At 51.6% G+C, this 19,324-nt stretch overlaps 2 protein-coding genes and 1 pseudogene across 7 annotated transcripts; all 3 read right to left on the reverse strand.

The window, feature by feature from the left end:
* Positions 1-553: 553 nt before the first annotated feature.
* GPAT4 (glycerol-3-phosphate acyltransferase 4) lies at positions 554-9,354 on the reverse strand. Of its 6 annotated transcripts, none has more exons than XM_031602160.2 (15): positions 8,632-9,039; positions 8,327-8,491; positions 7,667-7,769; positions 6,872-7,515; positions 4,279-4,348; positions 3,685-3,982; positions 3,459-3,533; positions 2,954-3,043; positions 2,744-2,837; positions 2,398-2,513; positions 2,230-2,285; positions 2,038-2,123; positions 1,676-1,804; positions 1,516-1,595; positions 554-918 (listed from the first exon to the last, which is right to left on the reverse strand). In XM_031602160.2, exons 4-15 carry the CDS (start codon positions 7,034-7,036, stop codon positions 810-812), a joined length of 1,368 nt encoding a protein of 455 aa, XP_031458020.1. In that variant the 5' UTR covers positions 7,037-7,515; positions 7,667-7,769; positions 8,327-8,491; positions 8,632-9,039; the 3' UTR covers positions 554-809. The 6 variants fall into 6 exon arrangements, with proteins under 6 accessions (XP_031458020.1, XP_031458021.1, XP_089981570.1 ...); XM_031602161.2 differs by having other exon boundaries at positions 7,618-7,769; XM_090125444.1 differs by lacking the exons at positions 8,327-8,491; positions 8,632-9,039 and adding an exon at positions 9,267-9,354.
* An 88-nt stretch (positions 9,355-9,442) lies between these two features.
* LOC116234515 (protein phosphatase 1 regulatory subunit 3C-B pseudogene) lies at positions 9,443-10,740 on the reverse strand (annotated as a pseudogene).
* Positions 10,695-19,117, reverse strand: GINS4 (GINS complex subunit 4). The gene is made up of 8 exons (XM_031602169.2): positions 18,964-19,117; positions 18,671-18,757; positions 18,371-18,484; positions 17,887-17,984; positions 17,460-17,548; positions 17,112-17,202; positions 16,931-17,027; positions 10,695-10,783 (listed from the first exon to the last, which is right to left on the reverse strand). The coding sequence occupies exons 1-7, from the start codon at positions 19,054-19,056 to the stop codon at positions 16,931-16,933; spliced, it is 669 nt and encodes a 222-aa protein (XP_031458029.1). The 5' UTR covers positions 19,057-19,117; the 3' UTR covers positions 10,695-10,783.
* Between the last annotated feature and the right edge of the window lie 207 nt (positions 19,118-19,324).

Genomic DNA, 19,324 nt, shown 5'->3' on the forward strand with positions numbered 1-19,324 from the left:
CCTGGCATAGCCCCTGCCTCTGAGTGTAGCTATTTGCACAGCCAAAGGCAATGCCCCGTCCCTCTGGAAAAGTGGAGCTCTGGGTGTGATGAGTGCCCAGGGAAAAGTGGCTGGGGAAAGGCGAAGGGAGCCTGGAGAACCTGCCCCAAATGAGCAGTGGTGCTCATGTTCCCCAGCCCAGTGCAGCACGCCTGACTGAGGCTCATTGCAGGGATGCCAAGGGAGCACAGCCCAACATGGGCACCCTCCCTGTGGCTCTCAAAAGCCATTCAGAGCAGGGCACACCTGCTCAGTGTGGGGCTCAGTGCAAAGGACCTGAGGCAGGGAAAAGCTCCGTAAGCCTGGAGGCTGGAGCAGCCATACACGTTTTGTGCTGCAGCCCTGAGAGGCATAGGCTTATAAGATTCCCTTGGTTGTCAAGGCAGCTTATCTGAGCAGAGCTCACCAGTTTCTGTGCCGTGGGAGACTTGTGACTGACACACATGCACATCAACACACCAGCCCTCCCCCTGGGCCTGTAAACACCATATGGAAGCATATGACACCAGAAGTGTTTCATTTAATATTGCCCCTGCAAGGGGCTTTACTGTAACAGTAACAAGAAGGCATCTGTGCCAAGAGTTGCCCAAGGCCTGAAGGCTCTAGGCAGTAATTATGCCTCCAGGAAAGAAGAGCCAGCAGATGAAGGAGTAAGTCCAAACAGCTCTGGAGTAGCCAAAGTCCAAAGAAATGGAGCTGCTTCAGACAAGACCTGGCTCACACTGGAGGCAGAGAGCTCTGGCCAGGTAACAGTGCTGGAGACAGAGGACTCAGGAGCGGCTCCGGTCTTCATGGTTGCCTACAATCATTTTGCTGTAAAGTTTCTGCTGCTCCTCCTTGAATGTATCTTTCACCTTTTCCCTCTTTAGACCTCCATCCCTAGAAAAAGAATCATTCACAATGGAGCTAAAGGAACACATTTGACACTGCTACTGGGGCTGCTCTGAGCAGGCTGGAAATCCCACATCAGCCTGAGGAGTGCATTTGTCCCTTAGGTTGACAGGGCATACTGAAGGCTGACTGTCCACAAAGGTGGCTCTTTTCGCCTCACACTCTGCCAAGAATGTCACACATAGCCCTGCACAGTGCTCAGCACATCCAACATCACACTGCTTGCAGGGGCCCTCAACCCCTCAGGCTCCAAAGATCTCAATGCCTGACAAGGGAGGTTCTCATACTTCACATTTTTCTTTCAGCTTTTGCTTTTTGTTCAGCTTTGCTGAACAATATCAAGTGAGAACTGGGGCATCTCAGAGCAAGCTGCATTCAGAGAACGAAATTTTGGTGCCCAACACATAGAACAGAAGTCAAAATGCTGGTCTTGACTATAGAAAGGCAGTTTTGGACATGCACCCCCACTTCTACAACTCTGCCCAGTGCAAGACACAAACTTAGCTTTGCAGCTTACAAACACGTATCAGACCCAAGAACAGGAAAACACTAGACCTGGGAGGAGAAATGTCTGGGAAGACTCACCAGAGCAGGTCTACAAGGCCTCCCTGCCTGGCAATAGCTGACTTCACTCGATTGGCAAACTGGACAGCATCCTCATCACACTGTAGGAAAAAGACACTGTTCAGACAGAGCATAAGGCAAACAGGCAGCAGATCAGACAGGGCAGGTTCACCTTACTTACCTGTCTGGTCATTGGGGGCAAGTACCACACACTGCAGACAATGGCCCAGCTGGTCATCATTCTAAGGAGGTAGGTTACCATGCCATACTTGCTGCTGTTCCAAAAGGCATCTCCAAACTGTGGATCATACTATGGAGGAAGGAGAGCTTATGAATGTCAGGTAATGGATGCACTTTACCTGAGGCTCCGAGTTCTACATCAAATCCAACTATGGGCCCTGATGTGCAATAAGCTCAGCATTCCCACATTCCATGGTCTGAGGACCAGGCTGTTGTGACCCAGTAGTGCCAGTACTGGGCAACCAACACTGACCTTGTAAGCAGATAACTATTTCTGCTGTAAAAATGTTTGCCTTCTCATACCTTGATGGCTACAGGGTAAACTGTGGCTCCAATTTCAAAGCTCCCCTTTTTGAACATCATCACAGATGTGTTGTTGATGCAGGTTCCTGTAAGAGACAAGCACAATCTTTGCAAGTCAGTCCAGAAGTCTAAGCTATACACCTGCAGGCATCCAACAACCAGGTGCCTGCCTGGCCTAACTCTTCAACTCACCTTCCGGAAAGATAAGAATAGGCAGTTTGCTCTTGTCCTGGACGTGCTCTGTGAGCCTAAACAGAAGAGAGTCACCAGCTATCATGGGAGCTGTCCTGGCAATCCACACAGCAGCCCCCAACCCTTTCCCAGCCTCCAGAGCCCCCCTGCAGCTAGCAGTTTTCACACCTTTTGGCAACGAGGTGACGGTCTTTGACCTCAGAACGTTCAAACCAGACGTGGGGGCAAGCTTTCACCATGGCTCTCTGTATCACACCCATGAGCCCTCCGTGGATTTGACCCACCTGAACAGAGTGAGAAAATGTAAGTTACAAAACCTGGGACATACGAAGGCCAAGGCAGCTCCTATAGCTTTGCTGCTAAGCTGAAGTTCATCTTTCTACCCCAGTCCTTGTAAGGCTGAGAGGAAAAGCTCCAGGCTCTAAATGTAAAGATGCAGCAAGCACCAAGGGAGGTCAAGTTTGCTGGAAAGCAAGCAACACAACAGCAGGCAGAGTGGGGGTGCAGACCTTACCATTGCATAGTAGCCATCACTGGCCAGAATGATCACGTCAATGGGGGATGTGTGATTGGCCACGCAAATGCCTCCATTTCGAGGTCTGTTTTCTCTAAATGCAAAACAAAAGCACAGATTAGGGCAGAGAAATGAAGAGTGAGGCCTGCAAGAGGCACAGCATGATGCAGCCAGTGGGGACAGACACTGAAGCAGACAGTGCTGCCTTACCGGTCATGGTAGGTGATGATGGCTGTGAGGGCACGCACGCAGATCCGGTAACACATCAGGTGAACGTGCTTGCTGAGGAACTCTTTACACCTGCCACCCAGAACAGAGACCATCAGCCCCAGCTGCCCCTATTGGGGCTACTCAGCCCAGCTGTCTGAGGTCAGGAGATCCCACTGAGACTTCACATCATGCCCACACCTCCTGCTCGGTTCTGCTGGTTGCTTACTGATTCATATCTCATGAGAACCAAACTTTTGAATTGATCCTCTCTGTTTTTACTCCTTTCAGAGACCTGGGCTAAGAGCTCTGTCACAGGCTTAATATTCACATCTAGGCCTTTTATTTAAAGTAGTAAGATATACATTCCTGACAGGCTACGGATGACAGGACCGCCTGCCTCATCTGCAGCACGCAGAAGAGACAGGCCTTGCAGGAAAATTTCCTAATTATCAGTTCTCAAACAGCACAGGGAGCTGCCCATCACTTCTTTCAAAGGTCAACTCACCTTCCATTTGGCAAATATCCCACCACTGTAGTACCAGTCACCAACAAGCTGATGCCAGTGAACGCCAGGGCTATCCTGCAGAAAGACGGAAGCTACATGCTAGCAAATCCAGGCCAGAGGCTCTGCCCATCACATAACCTGTCTCTCCCAGCCATGTCAAGCAGGGTCTGTGAGCTGGGGGACCACTGCACCAGGAACACAGGCAGGTTTCTGCAGCAGCACCCACCTGAGGGGCAGAAGGAAGCAGTAGCGGATGAGAACACCCAGTCCCCAGAGTACAGTGAGGCGCAGACTGATGTAGTGGAAGTTGTAGTTGGTCCTGCTGAGCAGATTCCAGGACTCCAGCTCTTCAGCTGAAAACCTCTTGGTCACTTCATCATCCATGATGGTCTCGATGCCTTTGCGGCAGAAATAGAAGATATCTGAGAGCTCAAACTCAGGGGTATCCAGGTCTTTGCCGCTGCCACTCCGACGGATCTCTTTGATCTCCTCTTCCAGTGATGTTGGCTCCTTTGCAATGATACCTGCAACGAGCCACAGGGAGTTCTGAGCAAAGTATGACTGGCCTGCTAAAAGACAGCCGAGGGCCAGGGGGACCTCTGTGGACCCACCCTCCACAAGGCTCCCTTCCTTCCTCCAGCCCTCCCAACTGCCTAGACATGAAACATGCCCTGGGTGCCTCGTGCACCAGACCTTTCCACATCCGCTGCCAATCCATCTATATGGATAGGGCATCCCATCACACTTCAGCTCTCAAAAACTAGTGTCTACCACACAGAAATATGAACTTCAGATGTGCCCAAGAAGGGCAGGATCTTACCATTGACATAGGGCTTGTATAACGGATGGTTCTTCTCCTTGGCACCACGCTCTATTCTCAGTGTTGCCCACTGCAAGAGACACACACAGCAAACAAAACTGTCAAAGTCTGCAGCTTCACTTGATATTATTCCTGATTCACAGCTGGCTTCTGGGGAAGACCATGCTTAAGGGGACGAAATGAACTGTGGAAGTGATGAACATGCAGCTGAATTGAAGTGGAAGCAGATATTAGATTGGGAAGAATGTTTTCTCAGCAGAGATTTATGTATAATGGAACAAGAGGAATAATGGGAAGGTGACCAGCACTTAGGAAAGACATAATGTGCACACACTCGTGTACCATTCTGCACAGCAGAGCTCCAGGGGAAGAATGAGTGCCAGAAGGTGGAATGGTATTCAGTGGTGAGATGGCCCAGCAAGTCTTTCTACAGCCTCCTGTAAGCTGTTGCTGACTGCATGTGGCTGCCACTGCACAGCCTCCAGATGGACCTTCATCCTGCGTGCCCTCCTGCTGGAATGTGATGTAGCTCAGCAAGCAGATAATGGGACCAGCACTATTTTCCACTATTGAATTCCTCCAAACTCAAAGCAGAGACTGTGTTTTCAGGCTGCTGCTAAACATATCAGGCCAGCCTCATGAGGAGATGGGATTCTTCCCTACTGCTTCTCAGCTCATAGTCAGTCCAAAACAGCAGCAGTAAGCACCCTCAGACAAACACCCTCAGTTACTCCATCAGTCATCCGTGAAGAAGCTGAAACTGCTGGGAACTCCAGGGTTCCCAATCTCAACCCATGACACTATTAGATGAGAAAGCAGTGATGTGGGAATGTTAACTGTGGGTGGAGCTTCTAGCTCATCTGGCAGCCTCCTCTGCCAGTAGAAGGAACTGCAGGATTGCAGAAGATTGTCCAGACACTGCCATTCCCAGGAGAAGGCAAAAGAGAAGCTCTGACCCAACAGAAGTGGGGAAGCCTGTACAGAAGGCACATTCCTTGCCAGCCCCACAGTAGAGACCACGGTGGCAGAAAACCCAGCCTGCCATATGGGAAGCAGTGGGCAGGTCTCCCTCCCTACCAACACAGGTGTGTGGCTGCCACCCTGGGCCCCACAGCCCCCCACGTTGCCAGACTCAGGTGCTGCCTCCTGGTTTGTGTTTGCAACACCAGCCTCAAGAACTTGAAAAGTATTTCTTCTGAATAATACTCCTCATACAATTCTGAATGACCAGACCCAGCCACTGAGCTTTACATCAATCTATGCGACATTCTGCCAGAGGGCTCCTCTCTCCCACCACAAAGATTCTTTGATAAAAGCTGAAATAGATTTCTTCTCAGAAAAATGGTTGCAAAATTGAACACCAAAATGTGCTGAGATTAAATGTTCCTTCATCGAATGAAAGAAAGGAAAAATAATTACAGTAAAACAAAACGTTCCATTTCAGATAAGCCAAAATTCTTATTATTTTTTTTTCTCTCAATTCAGTCACTAAATTAAAAACCAGATCTTCAGACACCAGTGATAATGAAGCACATCACAAAGCACTGGGTCTTCCCCCTCACACCACAAATTTTGGGAGGACTTGGACAAAGCACTGAAAATGGCAAGCTGCAGGGCTGCCCTATCCAGCTAGCCAGTACAGAGATGCTCCCAGAGAAGACCAGCTCTGTTCCTAGCTAACTGAATACTCTAGAAGTTTGGACAGCACATTTAAAAGCCTGAAACTTCCCTACTATACTTAGTGCTATCTTATTCGTTTTCCCTAGGCTGCCAGGTTTGGGTTGATTTGGATTGGTTTGGGTTTTATCTACTGGGAGCTTTGCAAAAATTCTGGTCTCACCAGGGACTTGATTCAAGGAGAGGCGCTGGCTAAGATGGCCCAGAAATAAGTCTGCTGAAGGCAGCCAGGGGAACAGCATGACCCCAACATGGAAAATTCCACTTGGCTTTTTTGTGCCAAGAGGAGCAGCAAGCACTGCTGCTGTCCTCAGAGGCTGCAGGTCCAGCTGTGAATGCTGGGCTCAGCAGATAAGCAGGCGACACTTTGGGATTTGGGAGCTCTGCATTCTGGCCACAGACTGCCCAGGGCTTGAAGCACATGAAGTTCCACCTTGCTGCCTGCTTTTGCTTCATCCAAACGTACTGGAGATGAGCAGCACACTGACTGCAGTTCCTCTCTGTCACATCTTACACCCCTTTTGGCTTCCTTCCATATCAAACTGTGACAGCACTCAGCCTTGCATGGGACATTAACCTGGCCAAGCACACACCTCCCAGCACATCCCCTGGTACTGCTGTACTACTTGCATACTTATGGGCTACACTGTCTTACTACTTCGTTTGAAGACTCAGTGGCTTAACCACAGAGAAAAAAAACAACAACCTGTGAACAGAAATCTAATAAATTGCGTTTGGTTGAGAAGACTGCAGCAGGTCATCTGGCACCAGCACATTAATAGCAAACCATACTCCCACCCCTGTTGTCTGCTGTGCTCTACAGAAGGGTAAAAGCTTCTCCTCCTACCATTAATACGCTTGATGAGACCCCCTGTAAACATCCTTCAGCACAGACAATTCTGAACACATGACTTACCTGAAAAATCTTCAATAATGTCTTCATGTAAACCTTGCGGATGCCAAAGGAGACTCCAAAAATTGCTGGCACAATGATGAAAACCAGGAGTAGAGTGAAGAGGACAGTTATGGAGATTCCCAAGAGATTGACAACTAGGCTGTCAAAGGGGAGCAGGAGGAACATGATGAAGGGCCCAAGCAAGGCCGGTGCCCTGCGACCCTGCAGCCAAACAGAAAGGCTGCCTGCAGCAGTTAAACAGTCCTCCTATTATTTAGTAATAGTCTCACACATGCACTGAGTCCGCTGTTGCTCACAGACCCCATTCCAAAGTTCACATCCTTTTTGGGCTCTGTGAGAGAGGGAACGAACAGTATCTGGGAGAGAGGTTGGGAAAACAAGCAAATACTGCCAGGAGTCCCAAACAGTTCAAACAGTGCACGTTAAGAAGCTCAAAGAAGATGGAATGTGCAGGCAGGTTCCTCCATGGGTTTGCAGAAAGTACTGTCCTGGAACAACTGTGTGAATATGGGCTCTCCCACAGCACTGCTGAGCAAATCCTGCTGAGGAGCAGCTTCTGAAGACACTGGCAGTAGAATTCGTCTCAAGCTGCTGAGAGTATGCAGAGTCTTCTCACGGGAACAAGATGAAGTCCATCTCTGAGCCTGCATTGGAGGAAATTGAGGGAGTTGGCACTTGCAGGAGCCTACTGTATGTGGAGCTATTATTGCTCCTTCCAGGATACAGAGACTGGCTCAGATCCTCACATGACGCCTGTAACAAGTTTAATTCCAGAGGCTTTTGGCATCCACTCACGTTGAAGAGTTGTAACTGACTCAAATGAAACCCGTGTCCCTGGAAAGCTCTCCAAACAGTGCGTTGGCTTCTTGGTAGACCAGGCACTCACATGTCACCAGCACTGGAGGAGGAAAGAGAAACTGAAGTCAGGCAAGTCACGCAACTCAGAGACGTCAGTGGCAGGAGGCCAAGGACAGTGGGTGCTGAAAGCATGAAGGCAGTGCTCAGGCTGAGGACACATCACTCCGAGCAGCTCCTGAGACACTTCAGACTCAGACCGGTACTCCAGCTTCCATTTCACACCATCAGACACACATCCTGTGCCTTCCTCCCAGACAAACCTTGAACTGAGTGGCTCCGACCGGAGCCACTCTGGAGCACAGGATGTTGAGTGTATCTAAACAGGTCCCGAGTACAGGAAAAGAGCCAATGAAGTAGCAGAAAACCCTTCCGAATGACAGAGCCCTCACCACCTCTCTCATTTCAGAGGAATCCAAACTCAGGGAGCCAGCTGTGCACTGAATTCCTGGGAAGGAATCACTTCCTCTACCCCTGTACACAGGTTCCAGGGGCGTGGCTCACCTACTGCTTACACAGGGCAGCTTTACAAACAATGCATGACAGGAAGTTAGCCCAAGGGGAGAATTACTGCTGATGATTAGCCACGGTGGAACTCACCGGGATACGGGGAGCAGTCAAAGGTCAACGCAGCACTGCAGCCCTCGCAGGGGATGACCTGGCAGAACAGGTCTGCGTGAGGCCAATGCTGCTTGGAGCCACTGCTCAGGGGAGAACTGCCTCCAGATACTATCTCTGCCTGCTGCCACAGGGCACGGTGTCAGCCTAAGGGTGGGATGGAACAGTGCTTGAACTCAGAGGAAGAAAGTGAGAATACCATCCTGCTCTCCTGTACGTAGAGCGCTGCAGCTGCTGGCACTGCAGCCTTACTGCTTCGAAAGAACACAAACGAAACCTCTACAAACCCGCACGAACTACGATTCCCTGCGAGCAGCAGTTCTGCAGCCACACACGTGACCGTGCAACGGCCACAGCTCTCGCTGTCCGACCGGCCCCGGCAGCTCTCCGCCCCGCCAGCCGCTCAGTTCCACGTTTCAGCTCCGCGTCCCCGGTCCTCCGAGCCAGCAGCCACGTGCGACGCCGGATTCAACCCGACATCAGCAGCCACGGCTCCGGACCGGGAGCGGAGCCCCGCGCTCGGTGTCCGAAGCTGCGCCCTTCCACCCGACGCGGTCAGCCGAGGCCGGGAGCGCTTTGTTACGGCCTACGGGACACCGCCCACGGGCGCAGCGAATCCGGGCAGGGCCGGGACCGGCGGCGACCTTCGTGCGCGCTGGCAGCGGCTGCCGGTGCGGAGGGGCGGGGCGGGCGGAGCCGGGGCGCTCACACCGCGCGCGGGGCGGAACGGCGCGGCCCGCAGCACGGAGGAGGCCGCGCTCCGTAACGCGGAAGCCGGTTAACGGTCCGCGGGCGGCTCGGGCCCGGCCCCGTCTCTCCGCTTCCTCCGCCGATCGCAGCGGGACGGAGATCGCGGCCGGGGCCGGAGCGGCACGGCGGGGGGAGGAGGAGGAGCGCCGTGCCGGGCCGCTCACGCACTCACCTGCCTCCACTGCCGCCGGGCCCGGCTCCGCCCCCGCCACGCGCCGTGCGCGCCGCGTCTCCGCCCTGCGTGCGCTGACGTCATCACGCCTCCCGCGGGGCCGCGCACGCAGCGCCGCCGCAAACCTCCCTGTCGGCAGGGGGCGCCGCACGCCGCCGAAATGAGAGGCGAACTCGCACCGTGCCGTCACTTTATTGCCTCCCGTAACAGCGCGGTCGGGCCGAGGCGCAACAACGCGGCACCGGGCGGCCTCGCCACGCCCTCGTCCCGCCCGCAGCATCCGCCTCCGCTCCGCCGCGACCCGCTCCCTCCGGCTGCACGAAGGCACTCGTCCCGCTGATCGCGGGGCAGCCCGCTTCGTCCCGCTCACTCCTGTACTGCCCGGACGATGCACCAGCAGGAATTTCACTGAAACGCCTTCCAGCTGACGATGGAGCCCAGCTTTGAAGCCCAGCAGCTGCTCGTACCGCAGCCAGCCAGGCTCGTGGAGGAGCTAACACAGCTGGGAGCGGCGCTTGCTACTGTTGCCACCGCCCCCATCCCTCCACAAGGGCCCTCGTACCAAAGCAGGGACATAAGGGACCTACAGCCCCTCCAAAGCACCTCCCTACCAGTACGGGGCTTGGGGCTCTGAATGGCGCCAGCTCTGCAGGTGAGAAAGGACGAGGGCAGCAGCCCGAGAGGCACCAAGGTGCTCCCGGGCCCCCTTGGCACTCTTCACAGCATGGGAGGGTGAGTGAACTGCACCCACGTGGTAGATCCTGTAGTTCTTCCCGTGGTTGTTGTCCCAGTGGGTCTTCTGCCCACAGCGGAAGGAGATGCAGAACTCTGTGGCCTTGCAGGAGCTAGAGGGCTTGGGAAGGGAGAGCTCAAACGAGAAGGTGTCCATGTCTGCTGAGCCATACGTGCTATGCATGTACTGGCAGGAGATGTCTCGGAAGCTCTTCCAGCCATCAAAGGTGATGCGGACGAGGACTTTCTTCTCGTACTCAATGTTTCTGACCTTCACTGTCCCAGACAGGGCATGGTCCTGGATCAGGCAGCTCTCCAGGCAGACCAGGTTGCTGAGCAGGCGGCTGCGGAAGGTTGCATAGTCTGCAGAGGGTTGTGGGAAGTCCAGCACATACCTGCCTGCTTCTGAGTGTGAGTCCCGGAGCCTGGGCCGGAAGCAGGTGAGGTCTGACAGGGCATGCTGCAAATCACACAGGTCCTCCTCGATCTTTGAGAAGAATCTGACAGCTGTCAGCGAGAGCCCCTTCATGTCAGCAAATACGACCCTCTTCTTCTTCTGACTTTTGGAGCTCTTGGTGTTCTCTCTCCACTCAGGCTCATGATCCGCACTCTGTTTCAGGTTCAGACAGGAGCGGAGAGGTTTGCGTCCCCTGCTGCCCCGGAGCTCCTCATAGGAATTCAGCAACTTGCGAATAGGGGGTGAGCGGCTCAGGCAGAGCCGCATGGCCAGGTCCACAGGCATAGCTGGGGGAGTGACAGCTCGCGTGCTATAGACCTGGAAAAGCCTAGAGGTGAAGAGGGGTCAGGCAGTGAGCCCTGGTTGCCGGACAGCTGGGGCTGCAGCCCCGTTCCCAACCCGCACCCTTCCCTCCGCCCGCCCCACCCGCGCTCACTCGCCGCAGCTCATCGCGTCCCGTCCGCTCCCTCCACCGGCGGCGCCGCGCGATCAATGGAGCCGTGGAAGCGCCCGTGGCCGGGACACCCCACGGCTGGCGCGACAGCCAATAGGCGTCGGGAACGCGCTCCGGATCGACCAATGAGAGCCTCGGCTGCTTCCTCCTCCCCGCCCCCCCAAACCGGCACAGCGGCGCCACCGCCCGCCCGTCCGCGGCGGCCCCGCACGCTGGGAGTCCCGCAGCCGGGCCGCTCCCCGCCCCCGAGAAGCTACAGGAAGAAAAGTGCGCTCCTCCTTAGCGTTGGGAGGTTTGAACTGTTTTCATGCGTCTCTTTTCAAGTGCTTACTCTGAAACAACTCTTTCCAGGGTGTCTGAAAGCACAGAAAATCCCAGACTCCGGATTCACTCTGTATCACAGAACGGCCAGGGTTGGAAGGGACCTCGTGGATCACGAAGCTCCAACCCCCTGCCACACGCAGGACCACCAACCTCCACATTTCACAGCAGCCCAGGCTGCCCAGGGCCCCATCCAACCTGGCCTCAACACCTCCAGGGATGGACGGGGCATCCACAGCCTCTCTGGGCAGCTGTTCCAGCACCTCACCACTCTCACAGCAAACAACTTCCCCCTGACATCCAACCTCAATCTCCCCTCCCTCAACTTAAACCCATTTCCTCTTGTCCTGCTGTTATCTACCCTTTCCAAGAGTTGATTCCCCTCCTGTCTGTAGGCTCCCTTTAGGTACTGAAGGCTGCAATGATTCACCCCGCAGCCTTCTTTTCTCCAGGCTGAACAAGCCCAGCTCTCTCAGCCTGTCTTCATAGGTGCTTCTTACCCCTGTGCACTGAAAAACAGGGCGCTGTGATGTCCCTGACACTCACATTCAAAATCACCTTCACTGTTTAGCTCACATGTGACTCCTTGATAGAAAAGACTGTCACCTAAGTCAGATCACCCCTGCCCTGTACTACCTGCTAATCTCTCCAGAGCTGTCTAGCCATTTAGGTTAAGCAGACCTGATTTTTCCTGCTGACAGCACAGATCTTGATCAGCTCATGACACAACCTATCTATCAGTATTTATACACAGCTTTCCATTGCCACTGCTTCAGCACAATGCAAGATGCTTCTTCTCACTCTGAACAGCTGGAAGCAAACATGAGTTCTGTGTGTGGCTGGGAAAAGCCTACAGTTCAGCCCTGACCTCAGACAGTAAAAAACATCAGAAAAAAGAGAGTCAAAGCTGTACTCTCCCCTACAAGGACATGTGGCACTCAGGTCACTGCTGGTCAGACACTCCTGCATGGGGAGGAGCACAACAGAACTTTTTGGGGGTAACCAGGAGCCAGATACACTTGTATGGCAGGGCCTGCAGGAAGGGGTGTTGGAGGACAAGCCACATTGTACTCACCCCTGCAACAGGTAGCTGTGGCTGCACCTGCCCAAATTGCAAACCCAAACATCATCTCCCAGAGGCATGGCAGCAAACTGACTTTTTTTTTTTTTTTTTGACAGAACTAAAGGCTATTCCTCAGGTTTTCATAACCTGCCTGCTTCCGGACCTTTGACTACTCCAAACCTTTCCAGCAGAATTTCCAACTGGTTCCTCATATCAGCTTTAAGACAGATAGTTCTGGGAAAGAGTGTCACCCAACAGCACAGCAGGGTGAGCCAGGGCAGTGAAAGAGAAAGCCCACATTAAAATATGCTTGGGTCCCCACGCACTGCTGTGATGGATTGCAGAGTAGGAACTGCACAGGTTTGCATGTGTAGTCACATATCGTGCAGGCAATTTGTTAGTTCTCACCTGTTGCTTTCTGAGAACCATTCCTTCATCACATTGCGAATAGGGGCTGACAGCACGTGACTGACAACAGTCCCCTTCAGTGACTTAGGGGAGTCAGAGACATGGAAAAAGGTTCCTACTAATTTAAGTACTTACTCCACATTTCTCCTGCCCTCAGGAGAGCAGATGCGGCTTAAACTGTGAAATCACAACTCACAACCAGCGCCTTTCCTGTGACCTCTTTCACCATCCATCCACTTCGCATTTAGAGCTCACTGCACAGCAAACCCAAGTTATCAACACCTTGGAAGGAACAGAGAACAGGCGATATATTTCAGCCCAACCTCCACAGCAGCCCCTAGAGAAGCTGCTCCCACCTTCATCAGAGGCACAAACTAAGGTGGATGAATGAGTCTTCCCCTCCATCTGAAAGTACAAGCCAAAAGCATCTCTTCCTTGACAAAGTTGCAGATGTTTTCCCTTCCTCCAAAACTGATGAGGCAACAGAAGCCCTGTGTTAGCAGTGAAACATTATCCAGTCCCATAAGTATACAGGTATTCAGTCACGGAAGGACACAAAAGGCATTTTCAGATAGGCTTAAAGTGAATCTCACTATTAGCCTGACTGATTCCAGTCTAACAGCCATTCTGAAAAATCCTGCACAGCCTGTAATAATTTTGCTGGCTGTCAGACTCCAGAGAGGAGCCGTGCTCAAGGCATTCTAGGAAAAATCAGCTCTGGTGAATATTTGGTTTCTAGAAAGGGCACGGGCCCCTGATGCTCACGTTGCAATAGCCACGTGAGGTGCAGTAGTAGGGCAAGTAATAGCTGCCTGGACAACTGTTCAGTCAAACTAAATAGGGCTAAGGAGAAAGTCTTACAGACATTCTCCAAGCAGCTCTTCTAGAGCACGTTTTTGCAGCAGCAGATTAAGAATGACTTTGACTGAGAGCTTCTGTCACCTCTGAGAGGCTGCCTGAGCTATAGGCATGAGCAGGGTACAATCCAAAGCCCTTTCTTCAGGGCCGGGCAGAGGTGTGTGCTACTGATTCCTAAGGATTAAACACAACTTCCTCTTAACGTCTATACTTAAAAAAGAATCCACTTTATCTAAATGGATTCATTAGGAACACTATAAACCACACATGCAAAGCCACTCGCACTGCAAGATGCACTGCGTCACACCCTGCCTGCCTGGCAGTGAAAGGGGTACATCAGAGGAGCACCAGCTTGTTCCCCACAGAGCATGGTGCAAGGAAGGCCCTGTCCTGAAGGAAAGTGAGCCTGTCTGTCCACACACCTGACAGGTATCAGGCTGTACTAGCAGGGGACCAGGAAATGCAAAAGGAGCTTTTGCCCCATGTAATCAACATGAAGGAATAGCTTGTCTCCCTTACCCCAGCATTTGTTTCAGCACAAAGTAGTTACTGGACAGTTTCCACTCTCAAAATTACAAGCAGAGAATGCAGCAGAACCCCACATTCTCTGGAAGGAGGATCTTCAGAGTGCACACAGCAGAAAGCTGCTTTATCCTGTGCCCATCATTACAGTTACTTCATTGTAGTGAAACTGGTCACCACAATTCTTAAATAAGGCATCCTACCAACTACACACTGAAGCTTTCCAGAATATGCCCTCTGCCTTGTCACTTTGTACTTGGTGTTATTGATCCAAGTTCCCCTGCACACGGAGCTGAATGCTCTGCTGCAGAAATCAAAGGCAGCATGGTAGCCTTAGAGGAAGTAATGTGAATAGCATACAAAGCACAGGAGATAAGGCAAAATCAAGATGATTTCTGTTCTCACTCTGCAGCAAGAGACTGCTCTAGGAAAGCCCTGCTGAACTTGTACTCCGTTACCATTCCAAGCAGCATGAAAGCACAAGCTTACAGAATTCCTCAGAGCTCTTCTAGTCCTCAGCTGCTGATCATGCAGACCCCATTTGCCCTGGAGTTCACTGACAAAGGCAGCCTCAACCTGAGGATTAGCTGTAACCGTGTTGTAATCTCCCTGAAGCCTGTCAGCCCAAAGAAGGGGGTCAGAAAAGGCCAGAAAAGCAGGAAGGCCTTTCATTCCCCTTGCAGGAATTGATCAACATCCAGAAATTTCAGAAGGTGAAATGGCAGAATTTAAATCTTCGGTGCAGATTCTGCTCTGATATTGGTTTTATGCAAAGCTTGTGCATGTAACAAAACAGTGGAATGAAATACAAATTGTACATGGGCATTATCAAGACCTACTAAGTGTGAATCAGTTGCTTGGTGAAGGAGGTTTGTGACAAACCTACAAATGCTGTCTGACATTTCCAAAGCTTCCATCACAACTGTAATGAGTCACAGCCTGATCAGAGAAAACAGATGTCCAGGGCTCCTGTAGGCTCATTCTTTGGACCATGAAAGAAAAGTCACTATCAGCACAAAAGCCAGGAAGCAATTCCAAATCCAGACCTACACTGCAGGCAAATCTGAGATACCTGAAATAGCAAAGGTAGATATTTTACGAGAACAGTGGTACTATTGCCAGAACACCAGGAAAAAATAAAATCAGTGTAACTTCCCTCTAGACAAGTTAGAAGGCGTTGTGGACAACTGTGTCCACACTGGGACAGAAGCTGCATAGGCAGAAAAAAGTTTATTCCAAGGTAAATTCTGCCTTGAGATGTTCCAAAGAAGGACAGACCTGCTGTTTGGCCTGTATAACTATCCTTCAGAGCAGACAAACCGAATTCCTAAGCTCATGGCAATCTTCCAGACAACACTTTGAGAAAGACAGAAGATAAAAATCTTGGTAAACTCTCCAACCTCCCTTCCTACCGCTGGTAACAAGCTGGAGTAAAGCATCTCACATGATCTCACAAGCAGGGCTCTCCCCTGCTTGTTCACAACATTCTCTTTGTTCTGAGTTGCAGTTTCCATCCTTAATTTGCTCCCAATCCTTCCTGCTCCTTGCATGATAATCAAGATTTGCTCTGCCAGCAAATACCTTCATGTGTGTTCTTTGCTCAATGGATCATGTGGCAAAGGTGCTGCAGAAGTATCCCTCCAGTTCACCTCAGAGCAATTGGGCACTTGCACAACATCCAAGGTTGTACAAGCTGCGATGAGATCAAAGCTGATGGGGAAAGGTGGAGTTTACACAAGTTAACCACACCGTTCCATCAGCCAATTTTCACCTGATAGCCTAATTTAACAAACAGCACTAAACTGGGGCAAGAATGAACACATGTATGTAAGGTTTAAAAAAAGTTACCCTTGCATTTACAAAGGTATTATTCACCCCTGAAGATATAAGTGCTCTGTACACATCTGCTGTCAAACCAGTCTGAGATTTCAAGAAATGCTGTCTACACTCATCCATCCCTTGAGACTCCAAAGGGACTATGGCAGGGCTCTGCCAAAGCCCTGTGAGTGAGTGCTGTGACACAGACTGCCCTCACTCAGCAATGCTGGGAGAAAGGAGCCTGGCTGTATTCCAAGCGTGTCATAAGCAATCAAGAGCTTGATTATGTGGGGGAGGGCAATAAGCCCCTTGGAAACATACAGAGAGGAAGATGTCTTGCTGGTTTACTTGATTCATAGAATGACTTGGGTTGAAAAGGACCACAATGATCATCTAGTTTCACCCCCCTGCTATGTGCAGGGTTGCCAACCACCAGACCAGGCTGATCAGAGCCACATCCAGCCTGGCCTATGAATGCCTACAGGGATGGGGCATCCACAACCTCCTTGGGCAACCTGTTCCAGTGTGTCACCACCCTCTGAGTGAAAAACTTCCTCCTAATATCCAACCTAAACCTCCCCTGTCTCAGTTTAAAACCATTCCCCCTTGTCCTAACACAATCCACCCTCATAAACAGCTGTTCCCCCTCCTGTTTATACGCTCCCTTCAAGTACTGGAAGGCTACAATGAGGTCTCCCCGGAGCCTTCTCTTCTCCAAGCTAAACAAGCCCAGTTCCCTCAACCTTTCCTCATAGGAGAGGTGCTCCAGCCCTCTGATCATCTTAGTGGCCCTCCTCTGGATCTGCACCAAGTGCTCCACATCCTTCCTGTACAGGGAGCCCCAGGTCTGGACACAGAATGCTTTGAATGCTTTCAAAGATATACCTCTCAGCCCTGCTGATATCCTCAGCCAGCTCTCTCCAAGCCACACCCTGTGGGGCACCCAGCCCAGCCCTGCCTCCCTCACTGTCACCTGGGCCTGGACCATGTCCAGGAGGCAGCACAATCCCACCTCAGTGCTCACCACTCGCTCAGATGAGCTGCACTGCTCCTGAGGCCACCAGAGGGGCAATGGTCTTGTAGCGGATCAGGTGCTGTGAGCCCTCCTCCAGATCGATGGTGTACTCTCTGAAAGAGGCAGATGCAGGGTGTTAAGCTGCTTTGGTGAAACAAGTCTTGTTCATATGCTCTGGGTGTAGAAGGACCACCTACCTCTGCTCATCAGTCTCTGGCTCAACCAGGATATTCTCCTGTCTCTTCAGCACTCTCAAGAACACAAAAGAGTCCAGGTTGGGCTTCGGGACTGTAGATACAACAGATTCACAGCACAGACTCAACACTCACTCATGTTCCTCTGCAGAATGCCCAGTGAATAAAGTAGTATTAGGGGCAACAAATGCATTGCCAACAAAGGAATGCCAGACTTTTCTGTTGAGAGGTAGTTTGCATTGACACAGCTTAAGAAAAAAGCAGATGGAGATGGCTAGCATGAGCCCAGAGCTTTCTCCATACCTCATTTGCAGTAATTTTCCTGAGTGCTTGTAGTCTGCCTGTACTCACCTGATTTTAGAAGGGCTACTTTCTGCAGGTTGGGTGGCATGTGCTTTAGGGCCACATTTTTCAGATAAGTCTCAGTGTTTGCCATGTACCTGAAGAAAAAAAATAACAAAACCCCACAACATTGGAGCATCTACTAATTAAGTTAAATGCAAATTTGCCTGGAGAGAATTTGATCAAAAGTGCCAACAGGTGACACCTCCTGGTCATCCAGTTAGAAGCAACCCACTGACAAAACTGGCTCAGATGCTACGCATGCCACAGACTCAGAAGAACAGTTTCATTTTAGCTCTTTCCTTGTCCATAAGGAAAGCTAAACACCTGAATCTTACTGCAACCTTGTCTAAGGCTTAAGAACTGTTCAGTATAACACAAAGGCAAGTTCTGTACCCCATGCAAAGGGAGAGTGATGCACTGAAAGCCCACTCACTCCTTAGCAAAGGCAAACTCCTCTGGTGATAGAATGGAAGGCTCCCCTCTGGCTCGAGATTTCTCCTTCTCCAGCACATGCGGGAAAAACTTCTCTATCTGTCATTGGAAGAAAAAAAAAAAAAGATTAAAACCCAACTTTCCAGTAGTTCAGTGCCTAAAATCCCCCAGTGTGATCCCCTCCTGAACAGGTGTATGCATTAAACACAGGCCTGCCCAAATACTTGCTGCTGACTTGGTAACAGTACAGCCAGCTGGGGTCTTAAAGCTGCACAGATATATGCGTATGTAACAGGACCCAGGAGGATCACATACCTTGGCTTAGATAAAGAAACATGCCATTATAACAGAACATCACAGCAATACTGTGATTTTCCACAACAGAAAAGTGTGCCCAAGGACTGAAATCCTTTGGGAGGAGATAATTAAAACAGGCTAGGAATCACTCCTGAAGTAAACCTTTTCTATGCTCTGTACAGCATTACCTTCACAAGTCTACATCTCAAGTAACTACTGAGCACATAACGGATCCTTTCAATCTCCATGCGGTGGACGCTGACCTTCAAGTCTCCCTTCTTTGCCCGTTTTAGGTTTGCCTCCTGCAAAGAAAGGCAAACAAAACTGAAAAGGCCAAAACACCAAACAACAAAGAAAGAGAGAAAGACAACCATTTGACACATAAAGAAAATAAAAACTGACTACATTTCCCAGTGCTCTCCTCAGGAACGGGCACTGCACGGGCTCAGAAGCACATCCCCCATCTCCCCCCACCCCGCAGCACGCACCATGTGGTCCAGCTGCTCCACCACGCACTCAATGATCTCAGGCTTGCTCTCCAGCAGCTCGGGGGCAAATTTCTCGTTCAGCCAAGCCTAGGAGAAGGAACGCTGTGAGCAAAGGCGAAGAGAACTCCTATCGTGCACTGGAAGGCGGGACCCCGACCTGAGCCACCCCTTCCCGCCCAGCGGGCCTGCAGGCCTCGCCGTCAGCCTCCCCGCGCCTTCCTCGGACAGCCCCAGCCGCCGGTCGCCTAAAATGTCCCCAGGAAGCCTCGGGGCTCATCTCTGGGCCGCACTACCTGCTCCAGGCTGCGGATGAGCTGTAGCGGGGTGAGTACCAGCTCCTCGCTGCCATCATCCGAGTCCGGCTCCTCACCGCCTGCTGCCGCCATCCCAACAGCCGCAGCTCCACTGCGCAGGCGCGCCGCGTGACCCGGATGTTCTGTCTGCAGGCGCTCAGCGTGACCCGGATGTTCCTCACTGCGCAGGCGCGCCGCGTAACCCGGATGTCCCCCACTGCGCAGGCGCGAGCAGTGACAAAATGGCGGCTGAGGGATGTAGCGCTGTGCAGCCCTGCTGGGCAGTGTGAATGTGCTTTTACCCCCTCTCCCGCTACAAAGAGAAAGCATTTCAAAAACAGCGCTGCTGAATATGACACAG

The sequence above is a fragment of the Phasianus colchicus genome, chromosome 27 (genome assembly GCF_987193195.1).
Source record: "Phasianus colchicus chromosome 27, bPhaCol1.hap1.1, whole genome shotgun sequence".
NCBI classification, from domain to species: Eukaryota; Metazoa; Chordata; class Aves; order Galliformes; family Phasianidae; genus Phasianus; species Phasianus colchicus.